Source organism: Ammospiza nelsoni, chromosome 7, assembly GCF_027579445.1.
Source record: "Ammospiza nelsoni isolate bAmmNel1 chromosome 7, bAmmNel1.pri, whole genome shotgun sequence".
Classification (NCBI taxonomy): Eukaryota; Metazoa; Chordata; class Aves; order Passeriformes; family Passerellidae; genus Ammospiza; species Ammospiza nelsoni.
The window spans coordinates 39,854,171-39,876,020 of NC_080639.1; the positions used below are offsets into that span (position 1 = coordinate 39,854,171).

At 40.6% G+C, this 21,850-nt stretch overlaps 1 protein-coding gene across 7 annotated transcripts in view; it reads left to right on the plus strand.

Annotated features, from left to right (window-relative positions):
- The window catches only part of TANC1 (tetratricopeptide repeat, ankyrin repeat and coiled-coil containing 1), a 62,688-nt gene that overhangs the window by 32,236 nt on the left and 8,602 nt on the right, over positions 1-21,850 (plus strand). For 6 of the 7 annotated variants that reach the window (XM_059475988.1, XM_059475991.1, XM_059475987.1 and 3 more), the window contains 15 exons: positions 376-477; positions 3,212-3,333; positions 4,296-4,485; positions 7,792-8,049; positions 8,629-8,748; positions 9,787-10,068; positions 10,945-11,099; positions 12,312-12,543; positions 13,562-13,728; positions 14,957-15,564; positions 16,840-16,948; positions 17,161-17,283; positions 18,112-18,348; positions 18,965-19,150; positions 21,029-21,107. In XM_059475988.1, the coding sequence (XP_059331971.1) occupies positions 376-477; positions 3,212-3,333; positions 4,296-4,485; positions 7,792-8,049; positions 8,629-8,748; positions 9,787-10,068; positions 10,945-11,099; positions 12,312-12,543; positions 13,562-13,728; positions 14,957-15,564; positions 16,840-16,948; positions 17,161-17,283; positions 18,112-18,348; positions 18,965-19,150; positions 21,029-21,107 (2,970 nt within the window). The remainder of the gene's footprint in view (positions 1-375; positions 478-3,211; positions 3,334-4,295; positions 4,486-7,791; positions 8,050-8,628; positions 8,749-9,786; positions 10,069-10,944; positions 11,100-12,311; positions 12,544-13,561; positions 13,729-14,956; positions 15,565-16,839; positions 16,949-17,160; positions 17,284-18,111; positions 18,349-18,964; positions 19,151-21,028; positions 21,108-21,850) is intronic. The other variant, XM_059475990.1, reaches the window with a different exon arrangement.

Genomic DNA, 21,850 nt, shown 5'->3' on the forward strand with positions numbered 1-21,850 from the left:
AAGGGGTTTTGCTCTGTTGGTGTGGGAAGTGCAGAGCAGGAGGAGGCATGGTTGAGAGCCAAGGTGTAGTCCTGAGTTACACATCAGTACTGAGAAGAGTAGGGAGACCAACTACTGGGGTTACATGCAGTATGCAGCTTACACACCACATACAATAGGTTTGTTTTCTAGCAGCCTTTGTGTTCTGAAAGGCCTGGAGCATGTGTTTCTCACGAGAGTGGAAGTACAGCAGCTCGCTGATCTTTGTGATAACAGCTGTGCGTGTAAGAAGTAATTTCTCTGCTTTTTTTACATCGTAGAGGATAGATACAGGACATAGGAACTCTGTGGTCCGTGTGGAAACAGTTGGGTATGCTCCGTTCGTTCCCGTTGCAGGTCTGGTCAGGAAGCCCAAGTATGTGGAGAGCCCCAGGGTGCCAGGGGAGGCAGCCCTGGCCCTGCAGAGGCGGCCGGAGCCGGGAGAGCCCAGCGCCAGTGGTGAGCGTCCGTCTGTCTGTCTGTCTGCTTGCTGAGTGTCTGTCTGCCCGGCTGTGCTGCCATGTGCTGTGGGGTGAGATCCTCCTTTTGTGCTGGGAACAGGCTTTTGTAGGAGGGGCTGCTTGATGTTACACTTACACCGTCTTTAGAGCTGTCTCAGTTCCTGGGGCTGCTCATGTGCTGCAGGCAAATTGATGTCTCAGGGTCATTGACTGCCATGTATCTTCTGGCATTTTTCTGAACTTGTTTTTTATTATAAATTCACTCAAATGTGTAGCTTTGCATTCCTCTCAGTACTTCATTTTAGAAATTTTGTAAAAGTGTGCTGGTTAAGGCCGTAACAGTTAACTCCTGTGTTGGCAAAGCTGGGAGAAGCCACCTCCCTAAAGTTAATTGGTGTTCTTGGAAAGTTTCGTGTTGGTTAAACTGGCTAGTACATGAGAGTGTGGCTTTTACAGCAAATGTCATGGCATAAGTCAGTATATTTCATGTCTTTTTAGATTAATTTTTAAGTTTAACCTCATTAAGGTCAGTGGATATAACTGATGATGTTCCAGGTGAAAATTTTCTTTTCTTCCTCTTGTTTCAATTTTAAAGGAAACTACCATTTAAAAAAATCAATGTTTTCTTTCTAAAATATAGGTGCTTAGTAGCAGAAGTAGAAATACTTGAAATTGTTTTCACTTGATATCTACTTGATATAGTATAGTTGGCCTGGTTGGTCTTGTGCCTTCATCTTCACAGTCATCTTCTAGTGCTGGCATTAAAGTTCGAGGTCCAGCTGGGACAGCATGTAGTCTTCATCCTCTAATTTGAGGGGTGACCATGTTGTAATATTCCTCCTCTCACAGAGCTGTGCTCCCAGGTGATGAGGCTGAGGCTGCTGGAGATCAGCACCAGTTTCTGCTGTTCAAGACTCGAACAGTGGATGCTGCGTTGAACACCTTGGGCTCTTAGCTTTGGTCTCTGTTACTGACTGAATTTGGCAGTCTGCCTAACATTTAGTCAGACTTGTCAGATATTATAATTTTTGTAGTTTTGAGAGAAGAATGAAGATGTTGATTTCACAAAGTGTAGTTTCCAGGATTGTGACTTAAAGATTACTTGTAATCTTTAAAATGGCTTTTTTAAAGAGAAAATATAATTTCCAGGCAAATATTTGAAGACCTGTCAATTTGTGAAACTTCTGAGATAAAAATCTTTTGCTATCTACTTTCCTTGACTTCCTTCTTTTGGGATTAAGTGAGAATCAATCTTGCAGAGTAAAACCTTAAGCTGTCCACAAAATTAAGAAATGCATGCATTCAAGTAGGCATTGAGCTGCAGTGAAATAAAGACAGAGGGTTGACTGGTACTGCGCATGTTTGCAAACTTTGGGGTTTACGGCACTCATAAAATTGGGCCATTGTTGAAGCAGTGCTTGTGGTCGGCTGTTCAGTTACAGTTGTTATTTTGTGTTTTTCTTCCAGACTGCAGCCTGGGGAAAAACATGCTGTTTGCAGCTACCACTGAGTGTCAGCTGTCTTACATGGTTAGAGACTACATACTCCTCACGGAGATTAAAAATTGTTCTGATGCTGATCTGGCTCAGTGACTCTGTGAAGGGAGGGCCAGGAGACAGTTCAGCTGGGCTGCTTTGTGGGTTGCCCTCTTACCCCAGCTCCTCTTGGTGGTGGGGCAGAAGGTGCTGCAGCTGAGGGCCTTTTATCTCCTCTCCTAAAATTCATCCCTTAGTCTGGGCACCTACTTCTCTCGCCTGCTGAGGCACTCTGTAGCAATTGGGAATTGTTTGTTGCACGACATCTCCAAAAGTTAAAGTGCTAGAGCTGTTTGGGTGTCTCGGCTGGCTCTCTGGTGTGCTGGCTGGGAAGTGGCCATACAGCTGCTCCTCAGTGTCCCCCTTGGCAGTTCTGAGGGTAGCTCCTACTGGGAGCTTCTTCTCCAAGTGGTAGGATGATGCTCCTTATTTAATTAGCTGTTTATAGCTGAGGATGGGACAGGCCTATGTATATATTTTTTTTAGTAATGGATGAAAGAAATAAATGCCCTGTAAATGTTCCTGTCAGAGCAGGTGGTCACAGGTTGGTGGGTGATGCCAGATTGCTGGCATAATAGAAGGAAAAGGGCTGGAAATGCTTGTTTGTGAGATGCCATCTGCAAGAGTGTGTGCAACGGCAGAGCTGTGCTTGGCTGCTTTTGTTGCAGGTTGCCTCATTTTGAGTTTTGTCTTGTTATATCTGGATGCTGGAAGACATTTCAAAGCACGGTACTGATAAAACTAAATATCTTGGCACCAGAAGAGCTGAGACTTTTAGAACTAATGTCACATCTTTTGCATAGCAAGCAAAACAAAAATTTTTGGTACTAGTTCTGGTGTTAATTGTGAGATTACAAAACATCTGTGTTATTAACCTCTACTCTTCACATTTTTATATGACAGAAACAGAATTTCAGCTTGCTACAAAGCTTTGGTAGCATTGAGTTAATACTGCTCTTAGGAGAATTGTTGTGTTGTGTTGGTCATGAGTCCAGTGATGAACTGATTGCACTTAAACATTTCTGGTTTGACTAGCAGGTGGGTTTTTCCTCCCCTAGATTTGTGCAGTTATGCAGAGGATCCAAGACCCTCCAGGAATTAAACGTCTGGTGGACAATTTGGTTGTACTTTTTCTGCCTCTTTTAGTAGTTCCCAAATAAGACTCTAACCTTGAACTTTTTTCCTCCCAATCCAAAGCAAAGCCTGACAAAGACTCAAGCTGTTCTCCTGCAGCACAAGAATTGATGACAAGACTGGGGTTTTTACTGGGAGAAGGGATCCCAACTTCTGCTCACATGGAAGAGAAAAGTGAAGTTATGGTAGGATAATGGAATATAATCTTTTAATGTTCATCCTGTTTCAGAGAGGACTAATCTTATTTTGTCTATCTGCTAGTTGCAGTTATTTGGTATCTGCCCAAATACCAACCATTTAAATAGTAATACAGTAATAGAATTTGATTTCAATTTTAACAAGTGTTTGTTTTCAAGAATTCAAGACCAATTCACATCTTCAAAACACACAAACTGAATAGATTTCTAATCACTTCTGGATGTTAAATCTAGTCTACTATGAATGTGAATAGCTTCTAGAATTTGCTCTGCTTTTAGTATTTAGGAGGAAATTTTTGCCTTCTCTTTGCAGTGATTTCCAGGAATGGAGAAGGCCAGCATTTTGTTAAAATGGGAGCATACTTGGGGAGAGGAGTGTGTTTATTTCTTCCTGAGAAGTTCACTTCAATCAGACAGTCCTTCTCTGTCATTTGGGGTAGAGGGATTGCAGTGAAGCAGGCAGCTACTATCCACATGAAACTTATCTGCTAACTAAAACTTCACAGTAACTACCAACCTCTGTTCCTCCCCCTTGCTCTCTCCACTTTTAGTCCCAGCCCTCCTAAATCTTTGTGCCTCGGTTTGGGTTTTCACACTGATAGTGAAAAATTAATAAGACTATAGTTCTAGGTTTTTTCAACTCAAAGAATAAATACAAGAAGTGGAGGGGAGGGGTATCCAATGAAGTGTTAAATAGAGAAGAGATCTGTCTCACTAGAGCTTTTTTACTGAACTGTGAAAATCCCTTTTTAATTCAGGGGTCACTTTTTAAGAGTAATATGAAAGATTAAGATTCCCAGTCAAGACAAAACTTTCACTTCTAGAAGTTTTTACTTGAGAAGTGAGCTCTTTGCTTTGCTCTTACTCTACCTCAGCTGGAGGTGTCTAGTTTTCAGCCCAGCAGGGTCCTGCCTGCTGTGCAGTGAGTGTTTCTTGGTCTTCCCTGGCAGGGTGTGGGCGCCAGCCAAGGCGTGAGTCCCTGTTCCACCCTCACCAGCAGCACGACGTCGCCCAGCACGGACAGCCCCTGCTCCACCCTCAACAGCTGCGCCGGCAAAGCAGCGGCCAACAAGGGCAGTCCCTGTGGCACCATCAGCACCCCCAGCTCCACCCTGGAGAGCAAGGACAGTGGCATTATCGGTGAGCATTCTCATCAGCACGTTGTAGAAATTAGTTTCCTCTTAGTTGTGCAAGGCTGAGCAGCTGCTTTATGTCACCATGTTGGGTTTTACACTGTCTATGGATCCCATTTTGAAAGATTGAAATCCTGTTCTTGGCTACAGCAGCTGCTGTTATGTGTGCATTTCTCTCCTTTTGTTTTCCTGGTGCGGTTCTAATTTCTCCACTTTTTCCTTTGAAATAATAATTTTCCTCTGTTTTTCTTCCATTTCTTGTTTTATTATGCCTTTTTTCTTTTCCTTTCCAGAGGTCTTAACAGTGCTTTTCATAATGGAGAAGCACAGCAGGGCTTGAAGTTGATTTAATTTCCAGCTGAGGGAACAATAATTGGTGTGATTTCTTATGAGAATAGCCTAAATTAAACTGTTTTTAAAAAGTGCAGACTTTTGAGTAATTGGCATGAAAATGAAGCTAATATGGGACATCGTGGAAGAGATGAAATGGTGTGATCCTCTGTTGAAAGATGGCTGAATTGAGGGTGTATGTGCATCTTGTGTGGGGAGTCCATGACCATTGGAGGCTGCCACCCTCACAGCCCAACTGTTAACAGCTCCTTGTACCAACCAGCTGAGTAAAAATCATTTTTACTGGTCAGTTACCTTAAGAGACATTGTTTGTCATGGATCAAAAGACTCCTGTATAAAACTTAAGCGTTTCAGTTGAAGGAAGTTATTTTGTGTACTCATTCCATGTCAGATTGATGCTTGATCACTTTGTATAAGATCTAGTTTTGAGATAGCCTGAACATCTTGATGTAAGAAAAGGATATATCCGAGTTGTTGCTTTTGGAAAAAGAGCACAAATGTAGATACTGATGTGAACATACTAGCCTGACATACTAGCTTGACAAGCTTGAAATAGTCTGTGCTCTAAATAAGGTCAGAATGGCCTCATATTTGTTTTGAACAGTGTACTGGCATGACAACATCATTACTACATTACCTTGTAAGTACCAGTGTTTTAAAGAAAATATTTTAGAGAACAGTGATAAAAGTTACTTACTGAGCTACTGAAAAGGAGGGATGAGTGTATTGAGTGCAAGAGCAGGGGGAACTTGCTGGTGGCTCCTTCAGTCAATTATGTGTGGTTTGTGGCTGCGGGACCGCGTGGAAGTCATCCGCCGCTCCTCTGCAGAGCTGCCGTTCGTGTCTCAAATTCCAGAGGAATTTGAACACCCCATCTCTTGGTACCCATGGCAGCACCCCTTACATCTATAAAGGCCTGAAACCAAGAAGGGAAAGAAGAGGCACCTTTCTGATAAGCGACCTGTGCTTTTGCCTTTTACATACAAGTATGTCTGTGCATTCACATTTGTTATTAGTAATGTGCATTTCAAATTGTTCAGCAAGTATGTGTTTTCTGATGACTTTGACAGAGTTCATCCAGCCATGAACATACCTTACTCCTTCATGCTGCTTATGTGGGCCTTCTTTATATTTCTACTCCCGCAATGTTTTCCGGACCAGCAGACTGATGGGAAATCGATCTTTTCTCTCTTTTCCTCTTTTATGCTTACAGTTCAGGTTTCCTTTAGTTTTCCAGTGTTTTACTGCTGTAGTTGAATTCTTCTTTGCTTCTGTTGAAGTTGATGTAGTAGCAGCAAACGCAAGTTTTAAACTTCAGCAAGGAGCAAAGCAGGAGAAAAGATTGGGCTGCTGGCCAAAACAAAAGCTTTGCTGGATCCTTGCTGCTGTGTCAGGATGGAAATCTTGAGCAGACGGGTTTCCTGGAGCTGCACTTCACTCCAAGAGGAATCAAGGTTTTAAAGATTTCATACTTCAGGAGGAGCCAGATTTTTTTGACACAACAATAAAAATAAAATAAATTTGTCATATGGAAGTACAGTCTAAATGTGTGCAAAGATTAATGGGGTGCCTGGAAAGTTGGGTTTTTTCTTCTACTGCCTCTAAATGGTATGTCATATTATTGGTGTTTCTTAGAATATGAGCTCTTGAATTGAAGCATCCGATCTTCTATTTCTTATGAATGTGAGCGTAAGCTGGTGGAACACAGAGCTGTACAAGCACCTCACCATCCTGCATGGCTGAAGCTTCAGTGCAGCTGGTGTGGAAGATCTGTTGGTCCTTCCTTGACTGGACCAGGCTCAGCATTGCAGGAGCCACCCCTGTGGTTGCATTTTGTTAGCAGCCCAGTATGCCAGAATGTTTTCATTAAAGAATGGGCCAATTGAGTGTAGAATAGCCACAAATATGGCTTTAACTTTTAAATTGGTGGTCTGGGAAGGACCCAGAGTTCACACAGGTATTATAGTTTGAACTGGTATTGATTTCTTTTTTTTTTTTTTTTTTATCCTGATGCCCTTTCATCCTATTTTGTATTTTCCTCTGTTGCATTAAAGTGTTCAAAATGCATTGAGTGTTGGCTTAATCTTCAATAAATATTTGTTGTTCAGTTATTTTGTGAGAGTTTAATGTAAGTAGTTGAAAAAAATTTAGGTTAAACAGAGTGGTTTCAGTATTAGTAATGCAAAAAGTATATATCTGCAGGGTGTTCCTAATTAGGCAAGGAGGTTAGCATAGTTTTATCAAACATTACTCAAGTAGGTCTTCAGGAATATATAAAGTCTTCACATTATTGCAGGAGGCCTTGATTAAATGCAATCTCACACAAGTACACACTGATAACCCTCAGCTACCAAACTAGAACATTTGGATCCCACTGGATAATGCAGTTGGTGTTGTCTCTCATCCAGGGAGTCACTGCAGCAACAGAAGCTGCTGCTCTGTACCACAGCATCCAAAAACACCTCAGTGGTCTTAGCTGCCTTTTACCTGAGGGTCTCTCTAGGTCTGTGTTCCTTATTGCTTAGCACAGGAAATTTTCATAGCAGAAAATGCCCCCTTTCCCCCAAGCCTTTATTTGAGCCTCTAATTTATACTGCAGCACTCCTTTAAAAACATAAATCAATATGTTTAATAGAATCTGAAATTTTATTAATATACTCAATTGTTCTGATTCATCATACATCTACTCCTGTTTGCTCTTAGTGACAGTGAAATGTAGTAGGTGCTTAGGAAAGGAACAGTAAATAGCTTACTTGCTGGAAGGTTTCTGTCAAGATTGGTTTGCTAGGTATGAGTACAGGCCATTGTCATCCTGATGTGATTATGTATTTTAGGTAAGATGGACCTCTGAACAACATTGAATTCTTGTTGTTTATGTTTCACAATGCCATTTGAGAATGAAAATTCTTATGTGTGTGTCAAATTCTTCTGACTTTACTGTTTTTTTTCCCTCTTTTTTCAGCCACTATAACAAGTTCATCAGAAAATGATGATCGTAGTGGATCCAGCTTAGAATGGAGTAAGGATGGGAGTCTCAGAGCTGGAAAACACCAAGGCATCAGCCGTGATCGAAGAACAGATAATTGTTCACCAGTTGCAGAAGAGGAAGCCATTGGCTCTTCTGAGAATCTGCCAAAAGAAGTACCAACAGGAGAGGGTCCCATATCTTACACTCAGAGTTCTGCCTCTTTAATAATGCCTCGTCCAAACTCCGTTGCAGGTAAAGTCCTGAGGTCAAAACCCAAGGGTGTTCTTGATGATAGGACATTTATTTTGAATCTTTCTGTTGTTAGCATGAAAGTATCTCTATAGGATAAAAAGAAAAAAGCCTTGCTCTGAACTGAATAGATGAGCATTACCTCATTTGTTTAAAACTGTGGTCCAGAAGGCTCTTAGCATGCTTTTTGGTAGGTATTGATTAGGTCAGGGCTCTTGAAACACTTCAGAAGTCCATCAGTTATTCCAGGACGCTGCCTGGTGACAGGTGGTGTATTAGCAGGTAATACCTGAATGTGCTCTAACACTTCTTACCTCGCTGATGTGGTTGTTCCTACAGTAAAAAAGAGAACTCCCTCAATGGGAGAACTGAGGGCCATTTAAACTGGGAAAAACCCAACTAAATCTTTAGTCAAGTTGATTGAAACACATTTTGTAAATGTTGTAATGCAAATTACTTTGTTGCCATTGTCTGGAAAAACTGCTCTGTAAGTAACATGCAGATGAAGGACTGTAATAAATAATAACATTCTTTGTAATTAGTGTTGAAAGAATAATAAGCTTCAGTTCTTTAATACTCTAGCAACAAGTTCAACCAAATTGGAAGATTTGAGTTATTTGGATGGACAAAGAAATACTCCTTTACGAACTTCAATTCGCTTACCATGGCACAACACCGCTGGCGGAAGAGTGCAGCAGGAAGGTAAAGGCAGAGATGTTTACACCTGCATGTCTGGCACAGTCACACATTCCCTCTGCAGTTTGGAGCGTGGCTGGGCTGCCATCTTTGTGAGCAGCCCTGACCTACGGTGTTACTGTGGAGTGCTCCTGACAAGTCACTGCATGTCTGCCAGCAAGATGCTTGCTTACTCTTTTTCCTGCACTATGCTATGGTTTAGAGATGGAATGTGTGTGTGTATCTGTTACAACCAATAACAATTAAAGGCAGAAAAATTTAGGTGAACTCCTAGTTAAACTGATCCTGAGGATCGTATGTAGACGCTATGCTGCCCTTTTCCATTTTTGGCTTTTCACAGTCATAGATTAATGCTGAAACAGAAGTTGAGTAACACTACATTTGGCTAATGAATCTTTAGAGCATATTATTGGTAAATATTATTATTCCTGTAAATTTTAATGTATTTTATGCAATCAAACCCAAATTCTTTCCTAAGTCATCAAGTGTTTCCCAGATGTATATATCAAAGTAATCAAAGGTGTAACTACTGATCCTATAACTTGAAAAGTACAGAAGAACAAGGTGGTAATTTTTTTTATTACTTAAGAGTTTTTTTTAAAACAGAAAAATTATGTTATTCTGTGTACCTTTTTCTGTTTCTCTGTAAATGCCTTTACAGATTTGAAGACCTAACTGTGATGCTCAGCACATAGTTCACTCTAAACTGAAAAACTGTGCTTCCCAATTTGTAAAATTATGAATGCATTATTAAGAAAACTTTTTGGATTCTACAACTTACTAAATTGTGTTCAGTTGTAAAAAGATAGATTGTACCTGTAGCTTCTCTCCTCTACAATTTAATTTATGCAAAAATTATGGAGATGACCTGGACTGAGACAATCAGATTTTATTTTATTGCTTTCCTGGTGAAAGCACTGGAATTCATCTGATTATGACTGATAGTAACAAAGCTTCTAAATGATGTTACCTTCTGAAACCATGCTGTTTGATTGCATGTCAAGTTTCTTCTGGTAAACTTTCCTCCCTGGCACATCTTTTCAGCTCGTTTCATCCCCTACAAGCCTCAGGACATTTTGCTGAAGCCGCTGTTGTTTGAGGTGCCAAGCATAACCACAGACTCCGTGTTTGTTGGAAGAGAATGGCTGTTTGACACCATTGAAGAAAAACTGCAGAATCCTGACCCAGCAGAGAGCAAGGGAGCAGTCATTACTGGAAATGTGGGATTTGGGAAGACTGCAGTCATTTCCCGGCTGGTAGCACTCAGCTGCCATGGAAGTCGCATGAGACAAATAGCCTCCAACAGCCCAAATTCATCTCCTAAAAGTATGTTCTTTTTCTGGGTAATGGTCTGGGTTAATGTGCTGACATCAGGAGTCACACGTTTGCTTTTTTGGCTTAAGGTAGTCAGGCTTCATCAAGTCTTTGGCAAACACTTTTTTCTTCCAATGAGTAAAGGAAGGAGTTAAACTTTTGTGTTCTTACAAATAGCTTCAAAGTGACATAATGTAGGCTCAGCCCATCAGAGAGGTGGTATAACACAGGCAGTGTGCAGGATCTCTTCTTCTTGTCAGGCAGTGTGTACCCCAAGCTCTGAGGATGTGACTGCAGCAGGCTTTCTCTCTCACAAGTTTGGAAAGGGAGCAGTGAGTATTTTTCCTGCTGTGTACCCACTGTGTATGCTTTCTATAGAATTTTTGTAGAGGTAAGAATAAAGCTGTGGAGAAACCCCTTCTGTCTTCTACTGGGATCCATAGCATCCTGTCACCAGACCAGTCCAGTGCCTACATTAACTGGAAGGATGGTGAGACTGTCATTACTGCTATTTCCCTGCCTGACACTTCAAATATTATTATTACTAATAATAACAATGATAAATTTCCCAAGAGTGCAGTCATATAGTAACTAGTGGTTTAAATGAGGCATTGTATGTGTCATTTTCTGAAGGAAACTCTTCACATCAGCGTGGTTTTTCTTTCCGTAATTCTGTAGTTTTGATCTAAAAGTCAGTTGAGTTGTTTTAAAATAGTAAAGTTACAAATGCATGACTGTATTTATCAGACTTAGTTGCAGGCTTCTTTTATAATGGTATAGCACAGTTTCAAGTTTTACTTCAGCAGTAAGATAATCTGTGGTGTTTTCCTAGAAAGCAATCTCCTGTCAGCAAATTTGGTTTCTCTTGTATTTGTTGCCTTTTACAAGCAGGTGGTGACTCCTGTCAGGAGATTCCCTTAAGCCAGTTAGCCCCGTGTCCCCCTCCGTCAGGTGACACCAATACAATGAAGACTCTGACCTGTCCTGGTACTCCTGAATACAAAACTCAAGCAGGGGATTCTGTGAGACGCCTCGCTTCCAAGGTGAGTTTTCACTTCCTAAGAGACGCTCAGTGTGCTAGAACCCTCTAACCTGGAGGTCAGTGTGCTTTGCAGAGCCCCCAGGAGGCTGCGGACGCCTCTGCATGATGGCTCTGTTTGGCTGGTGGAATCAGCTGCCTGCCTCTTGTACTTGTCAGGTGATCTCCTGAATCCTGCGTGGTCTTAGAAAGAGTTACCTTAACAATTTCTCATCAATTTTGTGTGGCTGTGGGAGGTTGGGGTCCTTTCCTTGCCAAAGGGGCTGTATGTTTTCTGCAGGGAGCTGCTCAGTGTACCTTCGAAAAGCAAAATTAGGGCTGGGGGGGGGCAGGGAAGAAAAAATGTTTGGTTCTTGTATAACCCATCTATATGCTATGATACAGGTTGAGTCTGAATGCAGTTTTATTTTACATCCGCTGAAAGCCTGAAGTCATTTTTGTATTAGATTAATATGTTAGGTGTTTTATTTTTTGCCTAAGTAGTAAAATTAATTAGAGTTGCATATTTTATATGAATAATTGTAGGGAAAACATGAGATCTTTAACATTTGCAGTCTTTAAAGTGATACATATTAGTTTGAAGCAGTGTTATGAAAACTACTGAAGTGGAGGCTTTTTATTCGCTGTCAATGCCATGTTTTCCTTGCAGTTTGTTTTGGGGTTTTTTACTCCAAAGAAATATGGGTTACGGCCTGGTTTATTTTTAAGTAATACACAGCTTTGAAATACTCGGAATAAAGCCAGTTGTCATATTTCTCCATTTGCTTATGTAAGCATGTCTTTAATAGCTGTCTGTAATTTACTTTTGCCTGATGATCAAATTAGTCCTTAAGTCATTACAGTGTGGGACATGATGTTGTTAAATTACATATACTAGGTTACCTAGTCAGACCCTCAGGTTACTTTTGTGCTCAGTTAATCAGCTGCTTACCCACTGTATCCAAATGCCATAAACTCAAGTTGTGTTTTCCTGCCAGAATCTGATACTTTGATTTCTTTTCCTCTCTGCATGCCCTGCAAGGTCAAAAACCTATTTCATTGCCTTCCTCCCTGTGTTTGACCCAGACTGTCAGAGACTGTTACAGTGTGGGATCTTAACACTGAAAAGGATTTTGTAGTTGAGAGAGAAATTTAAAAACACTTTATCATAACTGCGCTAACTAGTAACCAGACAAAATTCTGACAGAGTAATGCTTTTCACTTTGTAATTCTGCAGGTCGTTGCTTATCATTACTGCCAGGCTGATAACACATACACGTGCCTCGTGCCCGAGTTTGTGCACAGCGTGGCAGCTCTGCTCTGCCGCTCACATCAGTTAACAGCGTACCGAGACCTCCTCATCAGAGAGCCTCACCTGCAGAGCATGCTGAGCCTGAGGTCTTGTGTCCAGGATCCAGCAGCAGCTTTTAAAAGGGGAGTGTTGGAACCGCTTTCAAACCTCAGGAGAGGTACGTTAAGCAGGACGTGATTTGGAAATGAAATCTAAACTCCATAAATATTAGAGAAAAGTATTAAAAATAAATAAAGCAGAACATTCGTGGACAAAGGTATTCCTTAATTGTGCTAGTTGTTTGTAGCAATAATAGACGGGTTTTAAATGGGTGATCGGTGTTTAAATTAAAATTCTGTGAAACATATTAAAGGTCATAGAAACTTTATATTTACTTCTTTTGCTAGAAAACGGGGAGGCAGCTATTAGTTTGAAGTTAAAGCTGGCAAATTCACATTAAAGGATTTTGTTTTAAGATGCATTTTAGTTTTGTCACATACTTTAGTTTTCTGGGCCTAAACATCTGCAAAGTGGATGTAGGTTTTGCTTGCTTTTAAAATGAATGTGGCGGTTTTCCAACAATCACAGGATATCCTAAGCTGAAAAAGACCCACCAGGATCATCAATCCAGCTGCTGTCCCTGGACAGACACCCCAACAATCCCACCGTGGGCATCCCTGGAAGTGGTGTCCCAATGGTCCTGGAGCTCCGGCAGCTTTGGGAATGGGACCGTTCCCTGGGGAGCCTGGGCAGTGCCCAGCACCCTCTGAGGGAAGGAGGAACCTTTCCTGATATCCACCCTAACCCTCCCCTGACACAGCTGCCACCATTCCCTCCAGTATGGGGTGTAAAAGAAAGCATGTAGCAACGTGATTTTTGTATTTAATAAAGCCCTAGCAAACTCCCCTTGAAAGCAGCTGCTTCCCAGCAGATGCCAGCTTGAGCACATACCTGATGTGTCGCAGAATGGCGGCTTTGCCTACAAATGAACAGAGTATATCATTCCTGTTAAACTGTTTTTAGTCTTCTAGTGTTGTTTTTAATCTCCTAAATAATGCTTAAATGCTGTAAGATGTATACTGGTGTGCATAAAGATACATTTTTGTTTCTTGACATATGGAATTTGAGGATAAAGGTGAGTCGCTTTAAGGGAGAATGTGTTTTTATCTTTTCCTTTTTTTATTCTCAAATTTCAGAGCAGAAAATTCCTGAGGAAGACTACATAATTTTGGTAGATGGTTTAAATGATGCTGAATTTCATAAACCTGATTATGGTGACACAATTTCTTCATTTATCACAAGTATAATCTATAAGTTTCCTCCCTGGCTGAAGCTCATTGTGACTGTAAGAACTAATTTCCAGGTAAAAACACCTTTTAATGCTTTTCTTACTCTCAAAGACCAAATGATCACAGCTGCATTATTATGAAAATACTGGGTTTAGAGGAACTCAAAGTCTCTTGATTTTTTTCTTCCTTCCTTCATTACATGTTTATTTGCAGTGAACAGATGCGATATTGGAGGCCTTTTCCATTGTGAATCACTTTATTACAGCTGTCGGTAGAGTTGCTAATATAAGAAATGAAGAAATTTGAGTCTGCTCCCTTGTACTTCAGGAGTGCAGTGTTAAGGTGCAGCTGTGCTTCAGTACAGTCTCCAAGAGTTTATTTCTTCTGTGCCTTCTTACCACTAGCACTCAGAGTGTGTGGCTGAAGAGTTTATTTCTCAACTTAAGTTTTGGGTTTAAAAAGGGATTTATGTAGGAGAAACTATTCCCTCTCCGGAGACTGGAGAAGCATGTCTTTGCTTAAAACATCTCACTACTCTGAAAGTGCAATGTTTTGAAATCCATTTAATTACATAAAGTCGAATAGTTCCTTTTTGTGTTGTGAAGGTCGGGAGATGTTTGCTAAACCTTTCTAATATAGGACTCTATGTAAGAACTTTCTGGTTTCAGTTAGAAGTTGCAGAAGTGTTTCTTTTAAATAAAGGTCTTTTGGATCTTCATTTACATAAACATAAAAGTATTCTGTGTAACAGAAGCATGAAAGTGTGTTCTGGTGAACCTGCTGAAATGTCTGTGCTGTGCTTGGTACTTGCACCTTCAGGCACAAGGGGCTGGGGATGTGTGCACAGCACCTTTCTGGTACATTGTTACTGGAAGATGAACTGAAAAGGGGAGTCTTTTCTCTCTTGTCATTTGTGATACTTCTCAATAAAACATTCCTGCCTAATAGATCATTCCTTTTGCCTCCCTCTTTCCCTGGCCTGTCTTAGGGTCTGGTAACTGTTTTCCATTTCCTTGACTGTGAAGTGGTCATTTTTCTTCCCTTTCAATTGTTGAGTTTGGTCAGTGAAATATTTGAGACCTTCCTATGAAAAAATGATAAAATGTAAAAATACTGTTCTACCTCTTATGAGGAGGCAATATTTGCAAAACCATCTCAGGGTTACTGAATTCCTTTTTAATCTGGTACTCACTACGGAAGGGAAATGTAGCAGAGATGCATCGTTGAGTTCTTAATGCTGGAATACTGTAATGTTTTTGGTTTGCTTTTTTTTTCTATTTTTCTCCCCTCTCTCCCTCACAGGAAGTGATAAGTTCACTGCCATTTATTGCAATATCCTTGGATAATTTTCCAGACAACGAAGGAATTCATGATGATTTGAATGCTTATATTCAGTACAGAATTAATAACAGTCAGGAAATTATAAACAACATGTCTTTAAATGGAAAAGCTGATGCAGCTACAATTGGGAAAGTGAGTAACCACCTGATCATGAGAAGCCTGGGATCTTATCTCTATTTGAAACTCACTCTGGATCTTTTCCAAAAAGGTCATTTAGTAATCAAAAGTGCAAGCTACAAGGTTGTTCCTGTGTCTCTGTCAGAGCTGTACTTACTGCAGTGCAATATGAAGTTCATTACAAACTCTGCTTTTGAGCGAGCTCAGCCCATATTGAATGTGGCATTGGCATCCCTGCATCCCATGACAGATGACCAGATTTTCCAGGCTATTAATGCAGGACAAATAAACAGTGAACAACAGTGGGAAGACTTCAGCCAGAGGATGGAAGCCCTTTCGTGTTTTCTGATCAAAAGACGTGACAAAACACGCATGTTCTGCCATCCTTCCTTCAGGGAATGGCTTGTCTGGAGAGCAGAAGGTGAAAATACTGACTTCTTATGTGAGCCAAGGTAAATTAAAAAAGGAAAGAGGTGATGTTAAAGTGCAAGCACACCTAATGTTTTCCAAAATGAAATCTTTTGCATGTTTAGAGGTAATGTGACTTAAGATTCAAAGTTTACAATGCATAATTGACTCTGTGGAAGTCAGAAGTTTGCATCTGACTTTGATACCTTCATGGAGAAATTTTAGTGCTGTATTGTTATTAACACAGCAAAATTGTTTATAATCCTGTGTAGGAGCACCTTGTCTATGTAATGTAGAATGCAGAAATAGAAGGAACAGATCATTTGTGCTTTTTTAAACATAAAAATAATGAGACATTTTGTGCTGTAATTATATCCTGTTGGCATTGTTCTAGTTTGTTCTGTAACTTTGAGAGCCAGAGGTGGTTGAGTTGGAGACAGTGGCTGTTACTGTTTGTCATGTTCTCACAGTCGCCTCCCCTTTTTTCCTTTTTTTTTCATGTTGCTTGGGGTTTACAGCTTTTGCGTTTTACAAAAGAATAAATAATGCTGACATTTAAAATTATTACCAGCCCAAGACTTGTCTGAGCTTTCAAGTGGCTGTAACAGAACCAGTTCTGTCGGTGGGCCTGGGGGCTTGCAGCCTTGTGGACCCCTGGTCTCACCACACTGGGAACTCCCAACGCTTGCCCCAGCAGCAGTGGGAGCTGCCTGGGCCCAGGTAAAGCTTCGGATTGTGGAAAGTTCTGTTCAGAAATGTCTGAAGATGGGGTGAGAAGTCACTTCCCACAACTTCCCCCCTCAGGTGAAGAGTCCAGCTAACATATGGCTAATTGCCCGGTTCTGTGTATAGTCTGATTAACAAACAGTATGTGATAACCTTCTTTTCTCAGGGTTGTGCTGCTCTCACTGTTTCCTAGAACATTGACCACCACTAACATAGGTGCAGAATTACTAAATACATGTTTTCGCTCAAATTTCACAAGCATTCAGATCTTGCGCTTCTAAAAGGATTGGCTTCTTTCTGACATGCCTGCAGTTCCTGGCTCTGAGAATGCAAAAGGGAGCAATATGTAAACTACTTCACAGCTGGCACAGGCCCCCTGCGAGGGGACAGCACAGAAATAAATACCAGGAGTGTTTCATCTTCAAAATTTGCCGTTTTTCATTTTGCGTTACTTTGTTATGGAAAGAATTTTGTTTAGATATGATGGTATGTTTCAATAGTCTGACAAAGTTGAACTGTTATAACAGGCATAAAGATGTGCATTTACTGAAGTACAATTATGAAAGTTGTTCTCTCTTAATCCCTTTTATTAGGAATGGACATGCTCTACTGGCTTTCATGTTTTCTCGACAGGAGGGAAAGTTAAACCGCCAACAAACCATGGAACTTGGCCATCATATACTTAAAGCTCATATTTTCAAGGTAAAGCTTGCAGCTTAGTAGGCTTTATGACCTATTCATATGAGTGCATCGTAGAGGTTCTCCTCTGACTTGCTTGAATAATTTGTTGGGAGCTTATGCAAAATATTTGGTAGTGCTGTCAATCCAGATTTTATTTCTTTTGATACTGAGTTGTAGATTAAAATAGGATTTCTGATTCTACAGAGAGATTTCCTGTTTCTCATTTCTGTTAGGGTCTCAGTAAAAGGACCGGAATTTCTTCCAGTCATCTCCAAGCCTTGTGGATTGGTTATAGTACTGATGGACTGTCTACAGCCCTGGCTTCTCTAAGAAACATCTACACACCCAACGTGAAGGTAAGAACAGTCAGCAGGGCTGTACAGCCAGTGCTTTGTCTGGCACTGGGCAGGGGAATGCTGAAGTCAGTGTAACCCTTCAGCAGAAAAGCACCTGGATCTGAACTTCTTTGTGGCAAGCTTTCATGTACTTTTGTAAGCTAAGTTCAAATCAGTTTTCCTTGATAGTATTGATGGAAAGAAGGGTTTTTATTTTTTTTCTTCTGTGGCTGTGCTCTGTAGCACAGGTGAGTGTGTGGCTGCAGTTTTGGGGTCACATGTTCCACATGGCCTTGCTGGGCAGAGCTCAGTGCTCTTTGCTTCTGTGGGAAAGTGTCAGTTGTGAAAGGGGAAAATACTGTGAGAGGAAGGGATTTAAATTCCACAACTCCACACTGTTATTTGAATCCCCAGATGATGGATAGCAAAATCCAAGTCAGTCAGTTGGAATTTGAGCCAACTGCTAAGGCTTTTAACTGGAAATTTGTGTGTACATAAATGCACACGTGCATGCTCTGGTCATCTTTTTGAGATTTTCTTTTTATCCAGTCTGGTTCTCTTAATGGAGGTAGTTGCAGAGTAGCAGCAAGTCACACATGCAATTGTGATGAGAGTAGTGAGTTTCAGGGGAGAGACAGGTCTTCTCTTGGGAGTGCAGTGCTCAGTAATACAATAATATATTTGCTAATAGAAGATTTTAAACTGGTGTATTGCTATATGTGTGTTAAAGTTGATGTCTGCCAGTAAAATCTGCATCAAAATTAGGACATTACAAACGAGTACCTGATCAAGATATCAAATTCAGACAAATCTGAGCAAAACATTATTTTGTTTAAATTAAATTTTTAGGTGAGTCGGCTGCTGATTTTGGCAGGAGCAAATGTGAATTACAGAACTGAAGTACTGAATAATGCTCCAGTGCTGTGTGTTCAGTCACACCTTGGGCATGAAGAAGTGGTCACTCTTTTACTCGAGTTTGGAGCTGCTATTGATGGAACTTCAGAAAACGGGATGACAGCCCTTAGTTACGCAGCTGCTGCAGGTCACATGAACATCGTGTCACTGCTGTGCAGAAAAGGTGCAAAGGTAAGCTGGTGCACAAAGATTGCCAAGCCTGCAGCTAGAAGAGTCATACAAAGGCTTAAAAAAGCTGTTATTGATTACTTACGTGTATAATTCTCAGGCAGAGGCCTGTGGGATGAGTCCAGACTTCCGTGAAGCATTTTGCACATGCCACTGGTCACAACCCTCTGGCAGAGCTGTTCAGCCAGTTTTGGGTGCCCCTCACTGTGCACTTTCACGACCTGTTGTCATCAGCTTGTCAGTGACTGTTACCAAGAGAGTGTTGGGGCCCTCTGAAGTCAAGGTCAAGGGCATCCCCTGCTCTCCTTACCCACCCTTTGGTCCCCTCAGAGCTGCTGGCTGTCCAGCAGGCTAAGCACAATCTCCCCTTGGCAAGCCCATGCTGACTGGTCCTGCTCGCCTTGTCCTTCCTGTGTTTGGCAGTGCTCTCTGGGTTTAGTTTTTTCACACCTTCCCAGCTGCTCAGGTGAGGCTGTTGGGCCTGTAATTCCCCAGATGTTCCCCGTTGTCCTGAAAGTCAGGAGTGAGAGCTGCTCTCTCATAGTGCCCTGAAGCGTCTACTCTCCACAGCCTTTCACTGCATCTTTTAACCTCAGATGTTCCCTTTTCTCCCCTTCAGGCTGACCTTGCAGACAAGAAGGGCCAGTGTGCTTTGGTGCACAGTGCACTGAGAGGGCACTGTGGAATCCTTGAGTTCTTGCTCGGCCTGGTTTGGGTGGCTCCCTCCCAAGAACAGGATTCGCTGAGGAAGCGCCAGGCACTGCAACAGGCTCTCACAGCAGCCGCCAGCATGGGGCACTGCCAGGTGGGTTGGAAATACAGGTTCTCCCAGATCTGTTGGAAATTGTCCGAACTGTACAACAGTGCTTGCAGCTACTTTTAAAAGAGGCATGGAAAGAATAGTTGAATATTCTGATATTTATTGTAGTATATATTAGCAGCGGGTTTAAATGATCTAGCTGAGTATCTGATAATTCAGTTTGCTTCAAGGTTTGTTTATATGTAATTTTCTGTCTACTTTGTCCTCCCTGTCCTTGGAAGTAGTCCTAAATCTCTAGTAGTGGTGATGACTTTCTGTGTCACTGATTCACCCAAGTATGTTTCTACTTCAGGTTGATTTTTTTCTTCCAATTTTTCATTGCATGTAATCGCACAGGCTTCAGTTTTCAGCTTGATGCACATGCCAACTTACAGACTTCAGCTCAGTGTCACTTTAGACAGAAATTTGGGAGGGAACACTAAAAATAAATGTGTGTGTTAAAAATAAACACATAAGAAGTACTAAAAATGCTTTAGATATTTAGGTAATACAAGTATGTCTTCTGTTCATTGGGAAAATAAATGGTAAAATTTTACTTGATAGAAAAGTAATGGGTAAGTAAAGATATGAATAAAGATCAACTATACAGGAGGACTTAGTTTTGTAGTGAGTGCCAAAATGGAAACAAAATCTCTTCAATGAAGCTGTTTCAATATTTACTTCTTTTAAATCTAGTTTTAAGTTGCTATAAGATAGTCTGGTCTTTGAAGTTGTTTAGATGATCCAAATATAGAAATATCTATGTGCAGTTAATTTATTATATGGTAAATGAGCCATTGCTGTCTTACAATATAAACTTGAGGATTCTGAGCTGTGGTTAACTTAGATGAATGGATCATTCCTTTACTCCCATGAAAGTTCTTGTTTGCTGTCCACTGATTAAATGAAAGCAGTCAACTCCTGAATGTCAACAAAAGAGATCACATTAATCATAAATACATACCTGAAAAATGTCCATCTTTCTCTATTTTAAGACATTAAGAAGCTGTATTCTTAGCTGAAAAAATTATCTGTGTGTTTCATAAATTTTAATAAATTATGTCCTAGCATTTTGAATCTTAGGATTTTCCATACATTGTATACAACAGTTTTCAGACAGCCTGAAAACACACAGATCCTTTCTCCTTTCCTGCCTTTGTTTTTTCCTGCAGCATCCCAAACTTTGTTAGTATGATTCTCCTCCCTCACCTGTTGACTGCAGCCTCAGTGACCATGTGCCCCATTAGAAAATCTATTTAAAACAGTCTTGAGAAAAAGTTTTCATTTAATGATCTTTTAGCAGGTGGTTTCAAAACACAGATTTCCTTAATATTGTAGAAACATGGCAAAACTTAATTTAAAGCTTATTTCAGCTTTAAAAATTACCATTTATTGACATGTGCTTAGACCATTCTGGGAAGAAATTTAGAAAAACAGGTAACCTATAAGCAATATGGGAGGAAAAACCTAGGTATCACCATTTTACAAAATGTATGCAAATATTCTCATTTTTGCTCTCTTGTTTTAGATGATCTGGAGTTTCCTTACTGAACTGGGAGGCTTTATTTTTGCCATTGTTTATTTTGATTATTCTGTTCTATATATGCCACATGGGAACTAATTAAATCATAGTCATGCCAAACAGCAAATTCACAGAAGAGCACTGGGCTTTTTTAAAATTGTTTTCAATAACATTCACTTGTCTTAAAGTCATTCTAAAGTCCTACTGAATTTGTTTTGAGTAATACTGGTTTTCTTTTCTGTTGATTATATGCATTGAGAGAGAAGCACTCTCACTTGTTTTACATCTTTTTCTCCCTTGTGTCATGTGAGTGACAACTGATGCTCTTGTGGCTCACCCATCTCTGCTCAATGTTTTGGCAGGTGGTTCATTACATCTTAACAGTTGAAAAAGACCATGACATGGACATCAATGACACTGATGCCTTGTGGGGAGAAACAGGTATTTCCCTTCTTGTGTGTTTCATAATTAGCATTGCTAATTTAAGAATAAGGAGTTTTTAATCTTACTTTTTAAATTTCATTCTCCATAATAAAAATAATGGAAAATACCAGTTTTAATAATAAAATGCAGTTTATAAGTATGGTTTTAACTTACTGAATCTATGCATCTCAAGTATTGAAAGATTATTTTATATTAAAATTACTGTAAATTACTGACTTTTTAACTAAATGGAAAATTTAGTTAAATTTGGAAATACAGTGCTTAAGTTTTAGTGTGGAATTTTATGGGATTCTCTGTCTGAGAACCTTTGTTTAAATATCATTAGTTTTCAGGAAGTGCTGGGCCATAGCCTCATTTGTTCTGCTTAGGCAGTGGAAGGAGAGACCTGCCTTTGGGCACCTGGGCAAGGCCCAATGTGGTTTTTAAGGAGGACTGTAACGGGGTCGCTGCAGTTCCCTGGTGTGCCTTGTGAGTGGCATCTCCGTGCCATGGTCACAGCCGAGGGAGGGCAGCAGCACTGGGATGATGGTCAGTGGCCTCTCACCTCCTGGAGAAGCACATGTGCTTTGTTCCTGCACGTGTACAAGCCCCTCGCTGCAAATCCAGCAAATTCCAAAAGCCATATATCTGTTTCTAAGTTAATTTTTTCTTCAGTATTTTCCTGTCAGTACTTTTTATTGAAATCCTTGCATAATACATTGGGAATCTTCACTCACTGAGGAAGTGAACTCCCTAAAAGG